The sequence below is a fragment of the Eurytemora carolleeae genome, unplaced genomic scaffold (genome assembly GCF_000591075.1).
Source record: "Eurytemora carolleeae unplaced genomic scaffold, Eaff_2.0 scaffold199, whole genome shotgun sequence".
NCBI lineage: Eukaryota > Metazoa > Arthropoda > Copepoda > Calanoida > Temoridae > Eurytemora > Eurytemora carolleeae.
The window spans coordinates 483,889-506,562 of NW_019396149.1; the positions used below are offsets into that span (position 1 = coordinate 483,889).

The window sequence follows — 22,674 nt, forward strand, 5'->3', positions numbered from 1 at the left end:
AAGGATTGGGGGGGGGGGGGTGGTGAAGGGTCAAGAACCGAACAAATCTGCATAACTGCATTGATTCAACTTGATTGCAATAATATATTCGACATTTTTTCTATCTAATAATCAATTCTTCTATTCTTCTATTTTACTGGTGAAAGAAAACACTTTTCTTCAAGATATGTATATCTGGGTAATACTTTTTTAATTGACATGTTTGCATACACGTGAACTAGCATGCTTCATACTGCAGGGTGTCCCAACAAAATTAGTCAAATTAAAAGATACCAACGGTTTACCCCATCAGGTGCAAAGATATTGAAAATTAGAAAATTGCACTTTTTTTCAATATTTTTATGGGTTTTCATGAATATGATTTGATTATTGTATTTTTCAATTAAATCTTATAATATTACTAAAATATCCTCAGAAACTTCACGAATTTAGTATAATACTTTGCTTGTCTGTTTGTCTGTCTTGGTGTCTGTCCGTTTGTGTCCAAAAAACGTCAAAACGGCTGAACCAATCGGGCCCGAATTTTGCGTGGTACCTCGCATGACCCAAGGAAGGTTTATGGATGCTCAGACTTTAAATTTTTTTGATTTTTGTGAAATTTTAAAATATAAAAAAACATTATGAAATCTGCGAACTTTTTTGTTTCTTTTTATAGTGTAAAAAGAGGAGATACTCAAATATAGAGCCACAATTAAAAGTTAAAATAGAGGATGGGCACGAAGCGCCCTAAAAACTAGTTTAGTATACTTTTTTCTACACTTGGTTGCTGTATTTTTTTGTATGTTGAAAAATTCTCTTTATCAATCTAAGTGAATTGGTTAAATTACTGGAATATCAGGGGGTGATACAATATAACCTTTTAAAAAAAACAGTAAACTGTAGAGGTCCTGAGTCCGAATTTGATGAGTCCTAAGTAGTCAAGAGACTACTGAGGACTTCAGAGAATAATACAGAACTTTACAGAGAGATATAATATATACATAGTCCTTGAATTGGGACTACAATGGACTAAGTAAAGGGGTCATGACAAGTGGTAGACTTAATATAGAATAACAGCAATTTTAAGGCCATGGGGACCAAAATCGCCCGGGGGGGGGGGCAAAACAAATTTAGCGCTTCGCACAAAAACTCCCCCCTCCCCTGGCTAAAATCCTTTTTACGCGCCTGCTTTAGAATCCATTATTACCTTTTTAATATAGATTTTAGATATTTTATATAGATACTTTTATTTTAATTTCATTTTAAATACAACTCGAGAGTGTAATCAAGAATTATTGTGTTAAAAATGTTGTAATAAGTTTTCGATATCCAATATATGCATCCTTCATTGCAAAAGTACAAAATGTATCATGTGCTAATAATTTAAATAAACTGCTCGTGTGTTTTGCATATGCAAATCCATTACGATGAAAAGAGGGGAGAATATAATTGAATTTTAAGAAAATATTTAAAATTATAGTGTAACTATGTGTGATTTTGTTGATTTTTTACGATCAGCGATTCAAGGGATTTTTTAGATCGCTGAGATCATAGCTACCTAGGGGTATCATGCCCCCCCCCCTTCACCCCTTGGATAGACTTTTGAATCCTAACGGATTTATTCGTGTTTATACGTGAATTCTATAAATAACCCAAGCCACGCCGATAACCCAAGCCACGCCGAATGTTCCGTTATTCCAGAGGCCCGGGCGGCTGGTGGAGAGGGCCGGCCAGATCCCGGGTAGCTAGGGTTTAATCTAGGCGAGGGTGGAGTGAAACTTGGGGGAAAATAGGCAGTTGAGCATCAACTCCCTAGATAATAGGTTGCCCTGGAGATCCTCCTCATCCTGGATTATCTATTCATGCACTATTGATTCGTATAGTATTTTCCTATCATTATTCGTGTTTGTATAAATAATAATAAATTGTAAAACCGTCTCGCTGAATATTTGATAATATGAGTTGTTGACTTGAATTTTTAGCATATATTAGAATAGAACTTTAAATTCAAAATTCCCCAATTTTGATAAAAACGCCAATTTGTACTACGGGGCGGATACAGGATTTAAACACATCATGTTTTTCTTCTTTTATAATTTCTCAGAAATATCAGAATTTATTTTGGTCCTTAGATTTAGATCTTTTAGAATAAAAAAAATTAAAATAAAAACGACATTTCCACTTTTATCCAATAATATTTGTTTAGAGGGGACAGTAATGCCAATTAACCCTATAAATGAATCTTTATATAGCCCCCCCCCCCCTAGAAAAATGTCTTAGAGAATAGGTAAAGGCTTGAAATGCATATCCATAGCTCAATTTTTTAAGGCCAATTAATTAAAAAAAATCAGACCGATAACTTTTATAGTTTGGGCGCTAGGGAGGGTAGGAAAAAAAGCCAAAAAAAAGCGTAAAGAAAAATGTAAATATATTTGTTTGTTTTAAACAGATATCAAAGTGTGACACATGAATCTACATCCATTTTTCAAGGGCTTTTCAAAAATATAATTTTTAGATCTATAGCTGATCGTGTAAACTCTATCCCATTTGGGTTATTTTTTTCTTATATATATAGGGGGGGGGGGGGTCCCCCTTTTAATTTTCTCTTAGAGTTGAGATAAGGGAGTGTGATACATATGTTCCTATACCAACCAGCTCATAAACAAAAACATTAGACCTCTAACTTTGATGAGTGGATTTTTAAAAAGTTGAAAAAGTACTGTCGGAAAATATTTGTTCTTTAGAAAAGTAGTACTGCTCGTCTGTACTTCAATATGCAAGCCATCATGCACAAGGACGCATTCTTTGATAATTTTCAATTAGTTTAAGATTTGTTCTAGAACACCCAAATAAAACTTTCATTGTCTCATGAGCTGTTAAGGTATTTGTTTAAGGTGGTCTCTAGCGTTAACAATTCGGAACTAGGTTCAAGTCAGATATAAGAAAGTTCAAGTTTACGAAGTAGCTTTTTATAGTTCGTAGATTTTATTAAAACACATTTCTTTCATTTGTTATTAAATATTTCATAGTATTGTTTAAATTAAAAATTAATACAAAGTATAATAAACTTAAAAGGAGATATGCATATCACCCCGGACTAACCAGAGTTAGAGGCATTTTGTTTCTTCTATTTGAAATATTACGCGTTTTGGTTTATATTTTAACAATCTTTGAGCTTACGGATTTGTTTGTTTATTCAAAACGTATATGCCAACAAAAAAGTATTTAAGAAAGAAGGCTGAAAAATTATGTTTAATAGGAGAAATTGTGATCGAAAGTCATAGCTTACTGGGATATTGACAGAACCATTAAATTCACGTGATATTGCAACGTAGACGTAAAACTTTTATAATTGCCGCATTTAGCCCATGCCCCCGAGCAGAGCTGTGGAAATAGGAAGATATTAGAAAGAAAACCAATGTTATATATTACACTGGTGAGGAGGTATTTTTCACACCTATGTATAATGTACTCCTGAGTCCTGAACCCTTGCAGAAAGAAGATTAGACTCGCCCTACCCAGATATCTTTCCTAGGTATTGTTACCATCACATTTAATGTATTCAGAATTATAATTAAATAATCTTAAGCAAGTAATGCTAATAGAATCTAAGTTCTCTAATCAGTCAGTCTATTTGTGTGTAAGGAATAATGATGTGTATAAGTATAATTTTACGATTTAGAAAATTTTGCACTTAAATCCATTTCAAAATTAGAAAAATGACAAATAAATGTAGTGCAACTGCAATGTTAAAAAAGTAAAAAAAGAAAGTATATTAAATGGTTTTAGTATAGGGCGGTCTTAAGCGTTAAAAATTTGAACTATGTACAAATTTACATAGTAGCTTTCTCAAAACCGGTTTTTTGTAAAATTTCGTAGATTTTATATAAACATTTCGGATATTTATCTAAATCATTCGCTCTGAAAGTTTAAATATAGTATTATTTAAATTTAAAATGAAAACTAAGTGTATAATAAATTGTAAAGGAAAATTTAATCACTTCTTTAATACTTCTAAAGTATTCATTTGGTTTCACTTTTCATGTTTAAATAAAGATATCAAATTTTAAATAAATTATATACAATAAAGTTAATCAGTATATATAATTGAATTTTAAGAAAATATTTAAAATTATAGTGTAACTATGTGTGATTTTGTTGATTTTATTTCAAAGGGGGGGGGTACATGATAGAGTCAAGTGAGGTTCCCCCCTCCCATAGTAGCGAAACTTAATTATGAATATTGGACTGATTGAATATGATTTGCCTTGGATCAATGAGTTCTGTTCAACAAAGATGAAAAAGATGATGATAAAGATGTTGGATAAGGTAATGAAGATTTTTTTAAAACTTTTATTTCAAAGATTTATTTATTGAAAGTATACATGGTAAAAGAATTAAGATTTTTCGGCAATATCTGATATTAAATCCTTATTTCTCTCCGACCTGATGTTTATATTTTATGTATTATCAAACCATGACTTCTGTTAATTCGAATAGTTTTAAATATCAATGGTTTACACAATCAGGTTGTAAAGATATGGGAATTATATATTATAAAATAAAATATTCTTAACTTGTTTCCATATTTTTATTTAATTCAACCCTAAAATGACAATGATAAGGGATTAATATAAAATATTTAATGTCTCAATAACAGATACTACTATCTACACAATTGACAAACCCCAATCATGAAATGATAAAACCCGTTTTGCATATATTGCATAAAAAGAAACTGATTACTCTTAATCAAACCCTAAATTTTAATCCTTATATCATTGATGTTTAAAGCTAAAAGATTTGAAGTATGAAATCACAAAGGTTTGTTTACCTCCAGGTTGCAAAGAAGAAGGAGAAGAATATAAGCGTATTTAGTTTAAAATCGCATAAACCCCATTGTTCTCAGTTCTACAATTTTAATTTTAAGATGTTGTTTTCAGGACGCCAATATTTCATTGTCTGCTAATAAACACGATTTTAACAATTTCAACCATCCATTTATAATAGAAAGAAATTGAGTCTTTGGAACAAAATCAAATATTTAAACCTCAATATCTTTAGAACTTGATGTTGTAAACCTTTGACATACATACAATCAGAGTATACAAATAGAGAGATATAGATTGATAATAGAATTAGATATAGTATAGTGGTTTAGACAGATAAAAGATGTTTAACTGGTTTTAGATAAATCCCTGAGTTGTTGCTTGAGTATTAGAACCAGTAGAGTTTGTGTTCACCAGTAGATTAAGAATGTTGTATTTTTCAGTTTTCATCTTCGTTATTCTTGGACAATACACAATCAAGGTATCTTTATATATTTATGCTTTGCTTGGGTGTCTGGGTGTTTGTTTGTCCGTTTGTATCCAATAAACGGCTGAACGGATTGGGCCCACATTTTTTGCGGGACCTTCCGTGACCCCAGGGAAGGTTTATGAATGATCCAAATTTCTAAAATTTGTGTCTGTTTTTATTTTTTGTAAAAGTTTGAAAAAGCGCGAAAAAATATCAAGAAATCCGCAACTTTTTTAATGTTTTTTTTTTACACTGTACAAAAGGAAATTTTTCACTGTAGATAAAGCCACAATTAAAATATGAAACTTATAATTGGCACGAAGCGCCCTAAAAGTCTAGATATATAAAAACTATTGCCTAAGAACCCATGAAGCAAATACCTACTCCATAACAGTTTTACTCGAGATGTATCTATCCAGGTTTACTCATTGCCAAGATCAACTAGGACTAACTTTTCGTTTCTGAACGGCATTATCTCAACCAGGCTTAACTCTCCGGTTCCAAAGGACACACAATCACAAATAACTCCCTAATTATAAAAGCCACACAGGCTATTGAAATTGATACACAGGTAATTTCCCAACCAGGCTTAACTTCCTGGTTCTGAAGGACACACAGTCCAAATCTCAGCTCGTATAATTCAACGAGGACCCAAGCTATCTTTCAAGCTAAATTCGATCAGATTGCCAATTATCGAGGCAAGGTCTCCGCTCATATAATTCAACAAGAGCTCAAGATATCTTTCAAGCTATATTCGATTCAATGCCAATACTCAAGGCACAGTCTCCACTCTTATAATTCAACAAGATCACAAGCTATCCTTTCAAGCTATATTTGATTCAATTGCAAATCAGCTAGGCAGAATCTACACTTGCATGTTTCAATAAGAACACCGACTACTTCTAATACCGTGTACAAAGCAGGGTATCATACAACTAACTTTTATTCAATTGCGTAGGTTACAAAGTTAATAGGAATTGATGTACTTTAATTCCTACGATGTTATTGATATTACATGATTAAGACCATCATATTATGTATTTATCGCACAGTTAAAGTTTAAGGTACATATTTAAAGAATTAAAGAGAATAGATATAACTCAGTTAATCTATGTCTGCCTACATTTTATAACATAATAAGTATGTCACATGATTTGAGCTAATCGATTGAAACGCGATTTAAATAAATTATCTCATTATGTCTAAGTTTAAAAAATTATATTATTTATGATGTACAACGAACAGCAAGTTTACAGAATATCATATTTTGCTACACCCAGCATTGCCCAGGGTACTCATAGTTACTCCCAGCGTTTACCCTCATTTAGTCAATTTTACTGAGAAACTATATTTTCGCTTTTAAAGTTGACCCACTCAACTTAGAATCTCAAAACCAAGCCAAGAACATTCCCGTGGTTCTTCCAACTTCCCCAATCAAAATTTGAGGTATATCGGTCTAGAGGTTCATAATCAGAGTCATAATTGGTCAAATAAATTAACATACAATCAGAGATTTTACTTATAAATGATCGTAACATATAACCCATGGCCCCTGACCGAATTACATCAAAATTTGTTTGGAAAACTCGTTAGAATAATGAGAATGTTCTCGTGTTATCAATTCAAAATTGTGTTTGTGTGTATGTATTACTGTGTGTCTTTTTGTTTGTATGTCCAAACATAACTCATAAACTCCTTTGGCCTTGACCAGGGGCATATTCAGAAATTTGTCCAGGGGAGGGCTTATTTTTTTTTATCTTTCCAGGAGAGGGCTCAGCACCCGTTGGGCCTTGAAAACCCCCTGAAATCAATAGATTTCACTGGTCCAGGGGGGCTTAGCCCCCATAGCCCCCCCCCCTGAATACGCACCTGGCCTTGACCGATTTTAACTATATCATGGAACTCGGTAGAACCACTGCACTAAAATGTTCATATAGCTCCATTTAAAAGTTCTGACTTGAGTAGGTTGACTTTTATAGAGAATATTTATTTTCCATGCAAAGCTGGGTTCCCTTGAGCCTGTTTGGTGGGAGGCAGATTCTTAGTAGAAAACTAAATTTTTTCTATAGTTTTTGAATTCAATGATTCAAGACCAAAAAATTGACATCAATCTTGATTTATTTTGACAATTCCATCCCGCTTACTTTACATTAGTGTTTTTATCTACTAAAATCTAAATGGCTTGATAATTATTAAAGAAAATATACTTTTTTAAAGAACTATATAAAAAAGCTTTAGGACTGATGCAAGATGGGTTTGAGAATTTTATCAAAAATGTGTCCCAGTTTCACCTGTAGTTTACTGAAATTAATTTGACATATCGATAAACATTGTGTTAAATACGATGCAGAAAAAACTATTTTTTTGATCCCCTCAGACAAAATCTCATCTTCTCTTGGTAACCTTTTTGCAAATGAGTGCATTTAAGATATAAAATCAAGTTTTGTTTTGTTTTCAGGCACAACTACAAGAGGAGAACTGTCTTCATATCAGGGACTGTACTCAACTTATCGATAAATTCAAAAGTGGCGAGTAAGTTAAATCTTTCAATTTAAATGTATACACTGTGGAAAACGTTTCTTCAAAACCAGTTTATTTATTATACAATTCAAAATTACAATTATACAATACAAGCTTTATGTCAGGGGTTTTATTAATTCGCAAAAATATGCAATGGCGACAAACTTGAGCTTAATCTTTTTTGTTAAGAAAAGAAACTTTTGATGTAAGTTTAGATGACCTTCAGATCTCCATACAAAGAGTCCAATATGGTCAATAGTATCCTTTATTCTAAACCTTCCTCTGTATTGCATTGTAACTTAAATTACTATTTAATAAAACTTCTTAGGATACTAAAAGACCAATTAGACGTCCTTAAATGTGGTTCAGAAAAACTTCATTACATTTGCGAAAAGGTGAATCAAACATTTATGTGTTTTTATTTTCAGTTTTCATTTTTCTTATCTGCTCTCTCTAAAATCTTTATTTTCAGATTTGTTTAAGTAGCATGTTTTTTCTTTCTCCCTAAATATGTGATAAATACATTTAAATACGTACACATTGAATAGTATATTGATTAGAAGTGTAAATACATTTAGATACGTACACATTGAATAGTATATTGATTAGAAGTGTAAATATGTGATAAATACATTTAGATACGTACACATTGAATAGTATATTGATTAGATACGTACACATTGAATAGAATATTGATTAGAAGTGTAAATATTGCTCTTAAAAGACTGGGTAACTTACAAAAAGCTAATTATATATTATATATATTCAAATATCTTTCAATATTTAAGGAAAAACCACTCACTAGTGATTCTCCAAAATATCTCCCAAGGTAAGAGTTCTAAAACCATTCAAATGTTTGAGAATATTTTTAGTAAATTTCATTTCATATGCTGATATTTTAGTGTAAAACTATTAAGACAATATCTTTGATTATAATCTCTTGACCAATTTGCCTCAAATTGTAATTTCGGAACACAATAGAACCACGGGAACATTCTTGGATCCTAAATTTACAGACAGAGCTGGATTTTGAAGTATAAAGTAGTAATTGTAGTTTCTAACACAATGTCCCTTAGATTAGCTCCACCCACTTTACTGTGGACTGTGCATGAATAGAAACTTGGGAGCTAAGCAGTGCACCCAGCACCTTTATATTGTAGAGACTATCCTATCTATAACAGAGGTTCTTATACTGCTATCTGATAGGTCTCTGACAATCATGCTTGCGTGAGGACATAGGAGGCCTCCAGGCTCCTCCCTAATCATTATTCACGAGTATGCAGGATCAGAATCCTCCGCCTCTACAAGTAATCTGCCTACGTTTTCAGGGGATGGGCCCTTAATTACAGTACCTGCCAGTTCAGCCTTAGATGAGAATGCATCAGATTCTACACTGTCCTCTCCATATGATTCCATGCAAGGATTTCCAGAAACTTCAGAGCATCCAGCAGATCTAGTCCGACCTATGATTTCACGACAAAGAGAAATCATGAGGATCTATGAGGAATGAACTTATTGTACTCCGGATATGGTTGAGATCCCAGAGGTTTTCAAGTAGGGAGATACCGTATTAGGATGGAGAGACCATGGAGATAGGATCAGAAGCATGGATTGAGAGCCTTGATCCTGAAGCTGGTGCTAGACATAGCAGATCGTGCAGATCCCAAGATTGAAGTATTGTTGGTTGATTCTGAACCAAAGGATGAACCTCCTGAACCTTAACCAGCTCCATTCAATCCCCCAGCTCCATCGAGACCTTTAACGCTGGGAGCAGCTAAGATTACAGATGAAGCAGCAGATGAACCAACATTGAAATTGGAAGCTGTTGCTGAGAATCTGGTGCCTGAACTAGAGAATGATCTATAATCCTCCAAGAAATATGCCTCAAGTTTGCCAGGTCCAGAGCTAGAACAAGGAGAGATTGTAGAACTGGATGAAGCTGTAGAGATGAACCAGAGCAGATTGATCATGACATAGTGGATGCAGAGCATCCACCGTCCTTCTCTTGGATATTGAAGATGATGGAGGAAACTTGTTGTCAACTTATAGAAATTATCGAGCTACAGAACTCGGAATAGCTGTCATTGAAAGATAGTTTGAAGCATACCAAGACAATGCTCTTCCTCCTAACCCAGATGAATTTGACCCTTATCCTGGCTCTGTATGTGCACAAGCTGAACTCTGTATACTTCTTATGATCCAAGCTATGCAGAGAACCAGAATCTTCACAATCCAGGATGACTCTAAGATGGTTTCTCAAACCTGAAATGATTTAATGAAGATTAACATTGTATAGATTTGTTGCACTAATAAACTCTAAAGTTGCCAATCTAGTTGAAGAATCTACACATGACACGACAACATTTACATTTTTTTTTTAAACAGGCATTTGGGAAATTCCCCAAATTCCTGTAGGTATTTGAGGGTGGTATATTTTTAAGATTTTGGAAATTTCTCAAATGACTGGATATTTGGGAAGTTTCCCAGAAACCTAGGAATTTGGGAAATTCCCTAAATGCCTGGGTATCTTGGAAATTTCCAGTCATGCTGGGACATATAGCTGATCATTTACACAAGCCCTAGCAGTAAATTTTTAAACTGGACTGTTCCTCTAGGATATAATCATTGGTCAGAAAAATTAGTTCTTGAAAAATGTCAAGTAAACTACATAGTAATAATTTATATATGCATTGTAAATATTGAATAATGTCTGTTTTGTTGTTTGTCTGCTTTTCCGATCATAACTCAGAAACCCCTTAAACTGTTTGTCTAAAATTTTGATTAGGTAGTTTGTTAAAAACACAGGAATATGTCTCCCTTGATTCAATTCCCAGTCAAAGCTGGGTTCCCAAGCCAGTACATCATATTATCATAGTAGACAATTAAGTCTTTGCCACAAACACAAATTTTCTAATCCCTATATCTTTGCAACCTGGTGGTGGAAACCATTGCTATTTCAAACTTTGAATTCTGACAAAACAGTCTAAGGTTTACATTATTAAATTGCAAAGATATAGGGAGTAGAAAATCAGAGATTGTGGCAAAGGCTTGATTCCTTTGAAATGCAAAATTCTAAAAAGAAAAGAAAACTTATTTTTACAATTTTCCTATTTAGCGGTGAGACAGAAGGATGTGGAGAATTCTCTGATAGCTCTAACATTATTGGTTAGCTGCACTCACAACTCACAACTCAGAACTTTTTTGATGTAAATTTCGGGATCAAGCATTGATCTCCATTTTATACAGACCTACGACTAAGTCAGGGATTAAACATTTATCCTCAAAAGTGCCCACAATGAATATTGAGATCAAGCATTCAAGATAAATGTTCCAACCTCTGAAAGAGAATTACATTTTGTCTTATGGTTACATGTTTTCTAAATCCCCCTTATATCAACAATGCACATATTACGATATCTTTTTTTAACAAAATTATCAATCGGAATCCCGAGTGAAATCTTTTGATCAAATAAATTTTCCATATTTTTTAGTCCCTCAAAACATTTTATTTTTTTTTAAGCTTGGCAGAGTTAAGATTAAGAAAACGTTCTGGTACTTTTTAAAAACTTTAATTCTGTAGCCTTGATCTATATCTGTACTAGGTTTTGATTAAAAGTATAATAATTCATTTTGATTCTACTCTAGGAGGAAAAAACACAAAGCCCGGAAAGTATCCATTTACTGTGGCTCTAGGTACAACATATATTAAAATAAAACGACTGTGCACGTAATTTTAACAGACTCCACAATTAAAAAGTGTTATGTCTGATTCACGCCATTTTAATTTGCTATTCGAGAAACTGCGGAGGAGATATCGTCGTTTTTTATGTTCAAACGTTTTTAATTTTTAAAATTATATACTTTTACTATTTAGAACTAACAATGAGAAATTATAATTTTTTATAGTAAAACGATGATATTTCCATCAATGTTTCTGAGTTCGACGACATTGGGTTGCAAAGAGGTATAAGGGATAAGAAAATCAGATAATGTTGAAATTACAAATTTTTAAGAATGAAATTAAATAGGATCTGCAGACAGTAATGTGATCACCTATGTTTGTGGTGGCAGTCTAATCAATAGGTAACACAATACAAATAGTTGTGATAATTCAACCCCTGTATCTGTACCTGTACCTGTACCTGTACCTGTACCTGTACCTGTACCTGTACCTGTACCTGTACCTGTACCTTGCTTTTAAGAAGTTTCAAGGATTTAAGAGACTATTTTGACCCGATGTATATATCTTACGACTAACAGTAAATACAGTAAAATTTTGCATTCTCAGATTTTTGTGGAGTAAAGGCCAAGAATCTCAAACGTCAAAAATATGTATTAAATTGATTGCCAAACAAAAAGATACACTCTTTCCATGATTAATAAATGTTATTAAAAACATATTTTAGAATGGGTTAATTGATATGTGATACATTTATGATAAAAAGTATTTTTTTAGGTGGTACGTTCTAACTGCAGCTCATTGTGAATATAAAGTTAATAAGGTTAGCAATATTTCCAGCATTATTTCTAGCAATATTTCCAGCAATATTTCCTGCATTATTTCCATCAATATTTCCAGTAATAATTCCAGAATTTTTACCAGAATTATATCCAGCATTATTTCCAGCATTATTAATAGAAAAATTTCCAGGGATATTTCCAGCATTATTAATAGAATAATTTCCAGGGATATTTCAAGCATTATTAATAGAATAATTTCCAGAATTTCTAATAATATTTCTAGCAATATTTCTAATAATATTTTTAGCAATATTTCTTATAAAATTTCTAGCAGTATTTCTAATAATATTACTAGCAATACCTTTAGCATTATGTCCAGCAATATTTCTTGCCATATTTCCAGCAATATTTCCTGCAACATTTTAGCAGTGTTTATAGCAGCATACAGCGATATTTCCAACAATACTTTTCAGTATTTCTAGCAGTATATCCAGCAAAATTTCCTGCAAAAATGCCAACAATGTGTCCAACAATTTGTATGGACAAATTATTTACTTTCATTTTTTCCAGCAGTATGTATAGCAATACTTCCAGCAAAAATTAAAGTAATATTTCCCGCAGAGTTTCCAGCAATATTAATAACAAAATTCCAGCAACACTTCCTGCAATTCTTTTAGCAACCTTTCCAGCAAAATATCCTGCAATATTTTAAGCAATGTGTCCAGTAGGGCTGGGGTGGGATTGCGTGAAAATTCTATTTAAATGTAAAAAAAAATAATATATATTTTTTTATTTTTTTTTATTATTCTTTTTTCCTGCTTTCAGGGATTCATGATGAACATTGTATTTACTGTTTCATTGTAAGGTTTAATTTGGTAACTTATTTACCGTTTTATTTTGTAAGGCCAACATAGGAGACTGGGACTTATCAAGGGATCTAGATGTCTATGAAGGAATGACAGTTGAGCTAACCAAAAATCAAGTCATTGATATAGAGGCAAAAATTTAAAAATTTTTTATTTCATAGTTTTTAATTTGGCAGATTTTAAACATTCGTTATCATATAATTAAAATTGGATTTATGCACAAACCAATGATTGTAAGCATTATTCAAGAGTTATAGGGAGTGTAAGCATTATTTAAGAGTTAAAGGGATTGTAAGCATTATTCAAGAGTTAAAAGGATTGTAAGCATTATTCAAGAGTTAAAGGGATTGTAAGCATTATTTGGAGTTAAAGGGATTTTAAGCATTATTCAAGAGTTAAAGGGATTGTAAGCTTTATTCAAGAGTTATAGGGATTGTAAGCATTATTCCATTATTCAAGAGTTAAGGAGATTGTAAGCATTATTCAAGAGTGAAAGGGATTGTAAGCATTATTCAAGAGTTAAAGGGACTGTAAGCATTATTTGGAGTTAAAGGGATTGTAAGCATTATTCAAGTGACCCTCAAGGCAAAGAAGGGTAGGACAGATTCAGATATTTCTTTTCTAAACTTCAGAAAGTAAATGATAATCTTTCTTAAAAATCTTGTATACAAGTTAGAGTCCAAGGTTTAAAGAGTAAGCTGTTGTGAATCGGATTTTCCACTTTACAAATGAAGGACGTATGAAATTAAGCCTTCAGTATCTACATTTTTTCCAATTTTTCAGAGATGGATTGTGCACCAGGATTATGAGTTAACTGATAGATCAATAAAAAATGACATCGCACTGGTGAAGCTGAAGTAAGCAAAGTAAAAAAGGGGATGATTGTTTTAAGACCTATTGAAAAAGAAGGAAATTGTAAAATTAAATTTTTTTAAATAAAATAGTATGACTATAAAATATAATAACTAATTTCGTCAATTTATTGACTTCATCTTTTCGAAATTAACTTGTTTTTCCTTCTTATATAGTTTATTTTTTTATTAAAGTTTAAAGAGACTTGGTATTTAAAGTATATCAAGTATATCAATTTATTTTTGTATTTTATGTTGTCTGAGGCTTTCTGACCAATTGTGAACATGTTTCTCAACCCCGACTTGGTGCCAAATCTATTAAATTTCATGCTTTTAGAACACCCATTGTCGCTCGTGAATTGATTCTTCTATCTAGGGGTTGGATTCATTTTATTTTATTTTTATTTCTTTTTCTCTATGTTTATTTTCTACTCTTACTTGATAAACGAGGAAAATTTTGATGCTTAAACTACAAAAAAAAAGCTCAATTGGGACAAGAAGCTTGCAGAAGGCCTGCTGGTGATGCCGTTTCATAAATAACTAATCTTTTAAATTTTCTCATATATCTCCTCAAAAACAAGCTGATTTTAACTGTTGATTCCAGTGTTTGCAAATATTCCAAAAACTGTTAATGGAAAAACTAAATTTTCACTTTTTTCAGTAAAATTGTCGAGGTTGGTCTTTATGTGGAACCTATCTGCTTACCATTAGGTAGTACTGTGTACAATATACATATACTTTATTGTACAATGTACATACAAGTTATTGTAAAATGTGTATATAAGTCATTGTACAATGTACATATAAGTCATTGTACAGTGTAACATATAAGTAATTGTACAATTTGCTTGTAAGTCATTGTACAATGTACATATAAGTCATTGTACAATGTGTATATAAGTCATTGTAAATGTACACATAAGTCATTGTATAATGTACATATAAGTCACTGTACAATGTAAATATATTATGCATTGTAAAATGTACATATAAGTCACTGTACAATGTACAAATAAGTCACTGTACAATGTACATATTATTCATTGTACAATGTACATATAAGTCACTGTACAATGTAAATATATTATTCATTGTACAATGTACATATTATTCATTGTACAATGTACATATAAATCATTGTAAAATTCTCACACTTTTTATTTTAACTGTGCTGACTGAGTGTACTTATATATCATAAATATTGCATGTTTATATTCTTAAAATGTTATAGGACCCCCTGATCTTCAAATTCTGAATATTCCGGATTTCGAAGACAGCCTTCTCGGGGTTAGGTAAACAATTTATTTCAAATATCTATATATGTATCTATATGTTATGTTGTATGATATATACAGGGTTGCCCTGCAACTGAAACTTGTTTTTTTCTTTGCCAAATCATTAAATAAGCCATTTAACAACTGTCAACTACATTCAATCCTCAAAACTTAATTCAAACATTAAATCATCAATATGTCGTCTTTACAGTCTTAGACTATGTGGTCAACCCTATAGTATATACAATGTCAAATATCTAAATTAATTAATAGCACTTATTTCAATTAAAATTCTTGCTTGACTTAATACAAAAATTCAGAGCATATCCTACCAGGAAAACAAAAGTGGAGAACAGTTAGATGAATATTTTTAGTTTTTTGGAATAATTGTGTGATTTAATACTTGTTTATATCGACGGTTTTGCCCAAACTGGGTTGAGATGAAAGAAACATTGTTTTACTGATTATGAATCATATGGCTCCCACGTAAAAATATCAACTATACATATAGATATGCTTAGCTAAGTTTTTTCTCTAGAGCTCATGCAGTTGGTTGGGGACTAAACTCATCCTATGCTGGACTTTTAGGTAAAATGTAACTGAAAAGGGAGAAATGGGGGTGGTGATTGCAATTCTCATTTTTTCACAATAATATGTGTGCAGTAGGGTGTCCCAAAAACAGCGAAAAATGGATTTTCAGGTAGTGTGTTGTAAATCCTGGTACTAGATGATAAAAAAATACGATCGGTAAAAAAAAAAATTTTCCAACTTAAGTATTTCTACTCGGAGTTTGGATTTCAAAAGTTGCGCTAAAATACTCGAGGTTGCGTGATTATAAGATATTTAAAAATCGAGTTTAGATCATTTTTCTGATCCAAAACAATAATTGCACACTTTTTATTGAGTTAGATTTTATTTATTATCACATTATGTTTAATTTCACAGGATCATAATAAATTTACATACACTTAGTATCTTAAAATAAGTTTTACACTGTTCAGAATCTAATTTTATATTTTTTTTAGAGTTTCCTTTGATATCATGTTATTCATTGTTTTAAAATAACCTTTGTTAAAAACAAATTTGAATCAAAAAAATGAATTGTAAAAAATAAGAAAACCCTCCAGAGATTACCTAATATCAAAGTAAATATTTGCATAGAAAAACTTTAGGGATCGTAAATTAGAGACCAATTTAAATTCCAATGAATAACACATCCTTTGTTCATGTTTTAGAGTTTATCTTACTTCTTTATTCCTTGACTGTTGTCAAAATATCCTGTCTTAAACTCTCATCTTGAGATGATTCTACAAACTCCTGGATAAGTTTCACTCCTCTCTGGGCACAGTCATTAACTACAGAAAGTTTAGTGATGAACTTCTTGAACCTCTGGTAAGAACCGTTCATTCACCAGTTCTCCACCTTCTCCTCTAACCAGCTCATGTCTGTTATTTTAGACAACTTTATGAGGAACCAAGAGTCTGGTCCTACTAAATCAGATAACTCCTTGATTTCTGATATTGGAAGATTAATCTCAAGACATTGTAAATGATAATCTTGATGATATTGGCAGAACTAACATGGCAGCAGTCACCCAGTTCCTGATTCCTATACTGTAGGATATCTTGAGATTAATCTTCCAATATCAGAAATCAAGGAGTTATCTGATTTAGTAGGACCAGACTCTTGGTTCCTCATAAAGTTGTCTAAAATAACAGACATGAGCTGGTTAGAGGAGAAGGTGGAGAACTGGTGGATGAACGGTTCTTACCAGAGGTTCAAGAAGTTCATCACTAAGCTTTCTGTAGTTAATGACTGTGCCGAGAGAGGAGTGAAACTTATCCAGGAGTTTGTAGAATCATCTCAAGATGAGAGTTTAAGACAGGATATTTTGACAACAGTCAAGGAATAAAGAAGTAAGATAAACTCTAAAACATGAACAAAGGATTTGTTATTCATTGGAATTTAAATTGATCTTTAATTTACGATCCCTAAAGTTTTTCTATGCAAATATTTACTTTGATATTAGGTAATCTCCGGAGGGTTTTCTTATTTTTTACAATTCATTTTTTTGATTCAAATTTGTTTTTAAAACAAAGGTTATTTTAAAACAATGAATGACATGATTTCAAAGGAAACTCTAAAAAAAAATATAAAATTAGATTCTGAACAGTGTAAAACTTATTTTAAGATACTAAGTGTATGTAAATTTATTATGATCCTGTGAAATTAAACATAATGTGATAATAAATAATATCTAACTCAATAAAAAGTGTGAAATTATTGTTTTGGATCAGAAAAATGATCTAAACTCGATTTTTAAATATCTTATAATCACGCAACCTCGAGTATTTTAGCCGCAACTTTTGAAATCCAAACTCCGAGTAGAAATACTTAAGTTAGAAAATTTTTTTTTTTACCGATCGTATTTTTTTATCATCTAGTACCAGGATTTACAACACACTACCTGAAAATCCATTTTTCGCTGTTTTTGGGACACCCTAGTGTGCAGACTGAGTTTTGCCTTAAAAATTATGATAGGATGCTAAAATTTAGCAGGTTGCCTGCAATTTTAGTCAATATACACAGATTTGTTTTATTTCAATTTTCATGAACTTTGAAAAAGAGGAATATGTCACATTTCAGAACAGCTTTTTTAGCCACTACCAGTTTAATCTCACCTTCAGTTCGGCCTGCATTGAGCCAGTTTATCTAAGAACGTCAAATATTTCATAGTAGGTGTGTAGTTTTATATTAGGTGTATAGTAGGTGTATAGTAGGTGTATAGTAGGTGTATAGTAGGTGTGTAGTTTTATACTAGGTTTATAGTAGGTGTATAGTACGTGTATAGTACGTGTATAGTAGGTGTGTAGTTTTATAGTAGGTGTAAAGTAGGTGTATAGTAGGCGTATAGTAGGTGTATAGTAGGTTTGTAGTAGGTGTATAGTAGGTGTGTAGTAGGTGTATAGTAGGCGTGTAGTAGGTGTATAGTAGGTGTGTAGTAGGTGTATAGTAGGTGTGTAGTANTATAGTAGGTGTATAGTAGGTGTATAGTAGGTGTATAGTAGGTGTATAGTAGGTGTATAGTAGGTGTATAGTAGGTGTATAGTAGGTGTATAGTAGGTGTATAGTAGGTGTATAGTAGGTGTATAGTAGGTGTATAGTAGGTGTATAGTAGGTGTATAGTAGGTGTATAGTAGGTGTATAGTAGGTGTATAGTAGGTGTATAGTAGGTGTATAGTAGGTGTATAGTAGGTTTGTAGTTTTTGGGGATTTTAATTCAATTTTTTGAGGTTTTACCTCACTCTTGATTCATGGGCTTTTCAATCTCCAGGCAGGTTTTTGTGTTTTAAGATTTCATTCTAAATTTTTTTGAAAAATTTATGATTTAATACTCAATATGTTGGAATAAACAACAGGAGAAAAGTACCTTTATCTTCAAAATAGTATATAAAAATCTATTGATTGAATCTTTAGAATCAACAACGACAATAATGCCCTGATATTAAATCGCAGATGTTAGGCACTTTCCCAAAGGCATTTTTCCAAGTGGCAACTTCACAAGAGTATTTTCCCAAGTGAAATTTCCCAAATGTGGAATTTCCCAAGCGGCAACTAGCCGCAGCGCTTGGCCGGCCTCTAATACCATGTTCTAGCCGAAGCACATTGTCCCCTAGCAAATCCTAGCTGTAGCACTCGGCCCTTATTGCAGCCTGCTGAGCGTCAGAAGGCCTAACCTAACCTTTCTGAAGTTGCCGCTTGGGAAATTGCATGGACATAGAGATGGGCATCGTTGTTGAAAATGTACAAAATTTTTGGGAACAAATTAAATTTTTCTTGAACTATGATATCGTTAATTAAAACGAACGATGGACAAACAACTTGGATCGTTCAATGAATGATTGTTCACTGAGAAAACGAAATAGATGGAAAATGAACAATATTTTTGAGAACAAAATAAATTGTTTTTGAATGCTTGAAAAAAAATGAAACGGTTTGTTCACAAATGATGAACGAACGAAATAAAAAAAAAAGCCGAACGTGCCCATCTCGACATGGACATGTTCCATTAACGTCCAACTACATGGGAAGATAAGTGGTCAATATGTTTTTTGTCAGGGCAATAAATTATCAATATTTTTGACTGTTTCGGTTCTAGAAGAAAACGAGAGTAGATTCGCAACTGCTATACAACAAGTGGTAGACCTTCCTATTCTAGGCAAATCTAAGGAAAATTTTAAAGGATTTAAAATGTTGGTGATAGTCTTAGCATGAGTATTTGAGACATTTATTTCTGAATGAGATTTGACTTTTAATATATTGTTGTTATTATATTTGTTATTATTGTATTTGAATTTTTGCCACAAACTCGAATTTTCTAATTTCTTTATTTTTTCAACCCGATGTCGTAGACCTTATATATTTCAAATATGTGAATTTTGTGTGATCATATAAGTTTTAAATATCAAAGGTTTACCCTACTAGGTTGCAGAGATTAAAGAAATAAAAAATCAGAATTTGTGGAAAAGTTCCATTTTCAAGGTGTAAGAAATTCTGAAATATAGCATTTTCTATTTAAAATCTAAATGGCAGTGCTTAGAGTATCATCGGTTTGTGAAGTAAGTTCATAAAACATATTTCATATTTTTTATGCACAAATGTTTTAAATCAAGAATTTTATAATTGTTTATTTTTACCTGTGTTGTATTTGTCATAACAATGAAGACGACTTTCTCCCAGGATTTCAAACAGTATAATTGATACACAATACACATATGCAAGTAAATATGCTTCGCTTTGTTTACTTGAAAAAAAGATTGTTAACCATCAAAACTTGAATAAAACAGTTGTCTTCATTGTATTGATATAAACGCTGACCACTTTACATTTAATTTGGAAACAAGGATTTTTAACAAAGAAAAAACGATACTTTAAACTTTAATTTTCTGTTCCCTTCATATTTTTAACCAAATGGTGTTAATCTCTAGCAGAATTCATAATATAAAATATCTAAAGTCTATACAGCATTTGCTGCAAAGATATGAGGATTAAAAACTAGAGTTTGTTGGAGTAATCACTACTTTCCTATAAAATTATATTTCTCGTTGTTTAGCTACTCCAACCAAGTGTGCGCAGGGGGAGAGTCAGATAAAGATGCTTGTACGGTATGTTACAAATGTTACAAATCATACATGATACACAGAGGACGCACCACTGACCCTTTAGTAAAAGCAAATTCAACCTAAAGTCTGACCGCGTCCACCTTGTTGCACCGGCTAGTCCTATTAAGTGTCTGCTTTATTTACCCAATGTCCGTGCGATACAGTACAAACTGGGACCGGAAAGGTTGACCCGACTCGAAAATTCAAATGTACTACGGCTGCCCGTGATAGATATTAATCAGCCAGGGGATGCAAGTTCCAAACAGTACTTATGTTCCAAACAAATGTTATAATCAACACATAAGAGACTTGAAGAAAATTAAAAGCTTGACATTTTTTTGGTTTGGATGTATTATACGGATATGCCTATTGTAACTTAATGTTTTCTACTTGACAACCTTAGAAGGCGTAAATGTATTTTAATTATTTTACTCCAAAACAGGCCTACAAAATTACGGTTTTGAATATTATGCCCGGCTCAGTAACATTATGCCTAGTTCCCGAATGCCTAGTTCGTGAATGCCTAGTTCACTATGCCTAGTTCATAAATGACTAGACAACATTATGCCTAGATTTCTAAATGCCTAGATAACATTATGCCTAGATTTTTGAATGCCTAGTACATAATGCCTAGATAACATAATGCCTAGAGAACACAATGCCTAGATTCATGAATGCCTGGATAATATTGTGCCTAGATGACAGTGCATTGAATGTCTGGCATATTCAGGAGCTGTTCATCAAGCAGGATGCTGAGGCCAGAAGAGCCTACTCATCTAATGCTGTTGGCCAGGACATGACAACCAACACTGGAAGTAAACAGAGGTCCCTAGATGCAAGAGAAAGATTAAAGTTTGTTGTTGATGTTTTTGACAGCATGCAAAGAGCAGATTATATTTCTACTTTGGCCCATGATAGGCAAAAAATTGACCAATAAAATATTTAATAAATAATATAAACATATTAGTATTATTTATTTATTGCTTGACAATGTCTTTAGGCATTCAATTCAGTCAAATGTTATCTAGGCATTGGGTGACTAGGCATTATGAAATCTAGGCATAATGTTTTCTAGGCATTCAGAAATATAGGCATAATGTTATATAGGCATTCATGAATCTAGGCATGGTGTTATCTAGGCATAATGTTATCTAGGCATTACGAACTAGGCATTCATGAATATAGGCATAGTGATTTCTCCATAGGGTGATTCCGGGGGTCCTCTTGCGATAAATCAGTTCAACAAGAAGGAAAAGTTTTTGATTGAGGAATTAGCTAGCCCGAGCAAATGGTAAGATTTTAGCTATATTTTTCTATCTATCTATCTATCTATCTATCTATCTATCTATCTATCTACCGATCTACCTATCCATCTATCTATCCATCTATCTATCTATCTATCTATCTATCTATCTATCTATCTATCTATCTATCTATCTATCTATCTATCTATCTATCAATATATCTATCTATCTACCTATCCATCTATCTATCCATCTATCTATCCATCTATCTATCTATCTTTATATCTATCCTTCTAGTATATTTATCTATCTGTATATCTACCTATCTATCTAGGTATTTGTATGGTATAGTTAGTGCCGGGTCAGGCAAATGTGGCTCTGAAACTCCAACTGTCTTTACAAGGTATGGGGGGGGGAGGGGTTAATTTGACACTTTTGAAAAACCAAAATTTGTACCAAAAAAAATTGAAATGTAACTGCCTGAATATGCAGTCTCAATATAATAAATATGACAGCCTGTAACTGTCATTTACACAAATTATGTGGAAAAAATGGGAATTGTGGTCAATGACCTCTTTTTTAAAATCTTAACACCTGATCTCCAGTTTGACCTGTATATTATCAATGTTTATTAGAATTAAGATTTGACTATTTCTATATACATATATTTTGAAAAATTTAAGAGAAATTGAAATAAATGAAATAAACTAGATAAAAAATCTATCAGTTTATCAAATTTAAGATATTATAATATATTTTTCATCATATTCTTTTTTCAGGGTTACCGCATATATCGGCTGGATTAAAGAAAATTTGCGTTAAGCTTAAATTGAAGAAAATCAATGTGAGAAAATTTTGGATTTTCGAAACAAGAAAAAAAGAATTTGAATTAAAATACTAAAACTTTTAACTGTAAGACAATCAACAAAGAAATATAACTTTGAATAAAATATTCATTATCAGAGAGTAGGGTTGTTAATCGTTTTTAAAGGGAGTGTTCGCGAAAAATGAAAGGGGGC

General features: G+C 32.2%; 1 protein-coding gene across 1 annotated transcript; it reads left to right on the top strand.

Moving 5' to 3' along the window:
• The first annotated feature begins 5,135 nt into the window (after positions 1 to 5,135).
• LOC111696492 (melanization protease 1) lies at positions 5,136 to 22,607 on the top strand. Its single transcript, XM_023466102.1, has 19 exons — positions 5,136 to 5,289; positions 7,736 to 7,809; positions 8,126 to 8,192; positions 8,586 to 8,626; positions 10,913 to 10,962; positions 11,443 to 11,490; positions 11,826 to 11,880; positions 12,254 to 12,299; positions 13,163 to 13,255; positions 13,908 to 13,981; positions 14,637 to 14,686; positions 15,207 to 15,267; positions 15,788 to 15,837; positions 19,409 to 19,479; positions 19,843 to 19,868; positions 20,363 to 20,414; positions 21,617 to 21,702; positions 21,990 to 22,058; positions 22,435 to 22,607. Exons 1-19 carry the CDS (start codon positions 5,236 to 5,238, stop codon positions 22,475 to 22,477), a joined length of 1,110 nt encoding a protein of 369 aa, XP_023321870.1. The 5' UTR covers positions 5,136 to 5,235; the 3' UTR covers positions 22,478 to 22,607.
• The last annotated feature ends 67 nt before the right edge of the window (positions 22,608 to 22,674 follow it).

Coding starts and splice junctions, on each gene's coding strand:
- LOC111696492 (XM_023466102.1), top strand. CDS start 5,236: ATGTTGTATTTTTCAGTTTTCATCTTCGTTATTCTTGGACAATACACA. Junction 19,480..19,842: donor CTATTCTAGGCAAATCTAAG/GAAAATTTTAAA, acceptor TCTAAATGGCAG/TGCTTAGAGTATCATCGGTT. Junction 19,869..20,362: donor GAGTATCATCGGTTTGTGAA/GTAAGTTCATAA, acceptor CTCGTTGTTTAG/CTACTCCAACCAAGTGTGCG.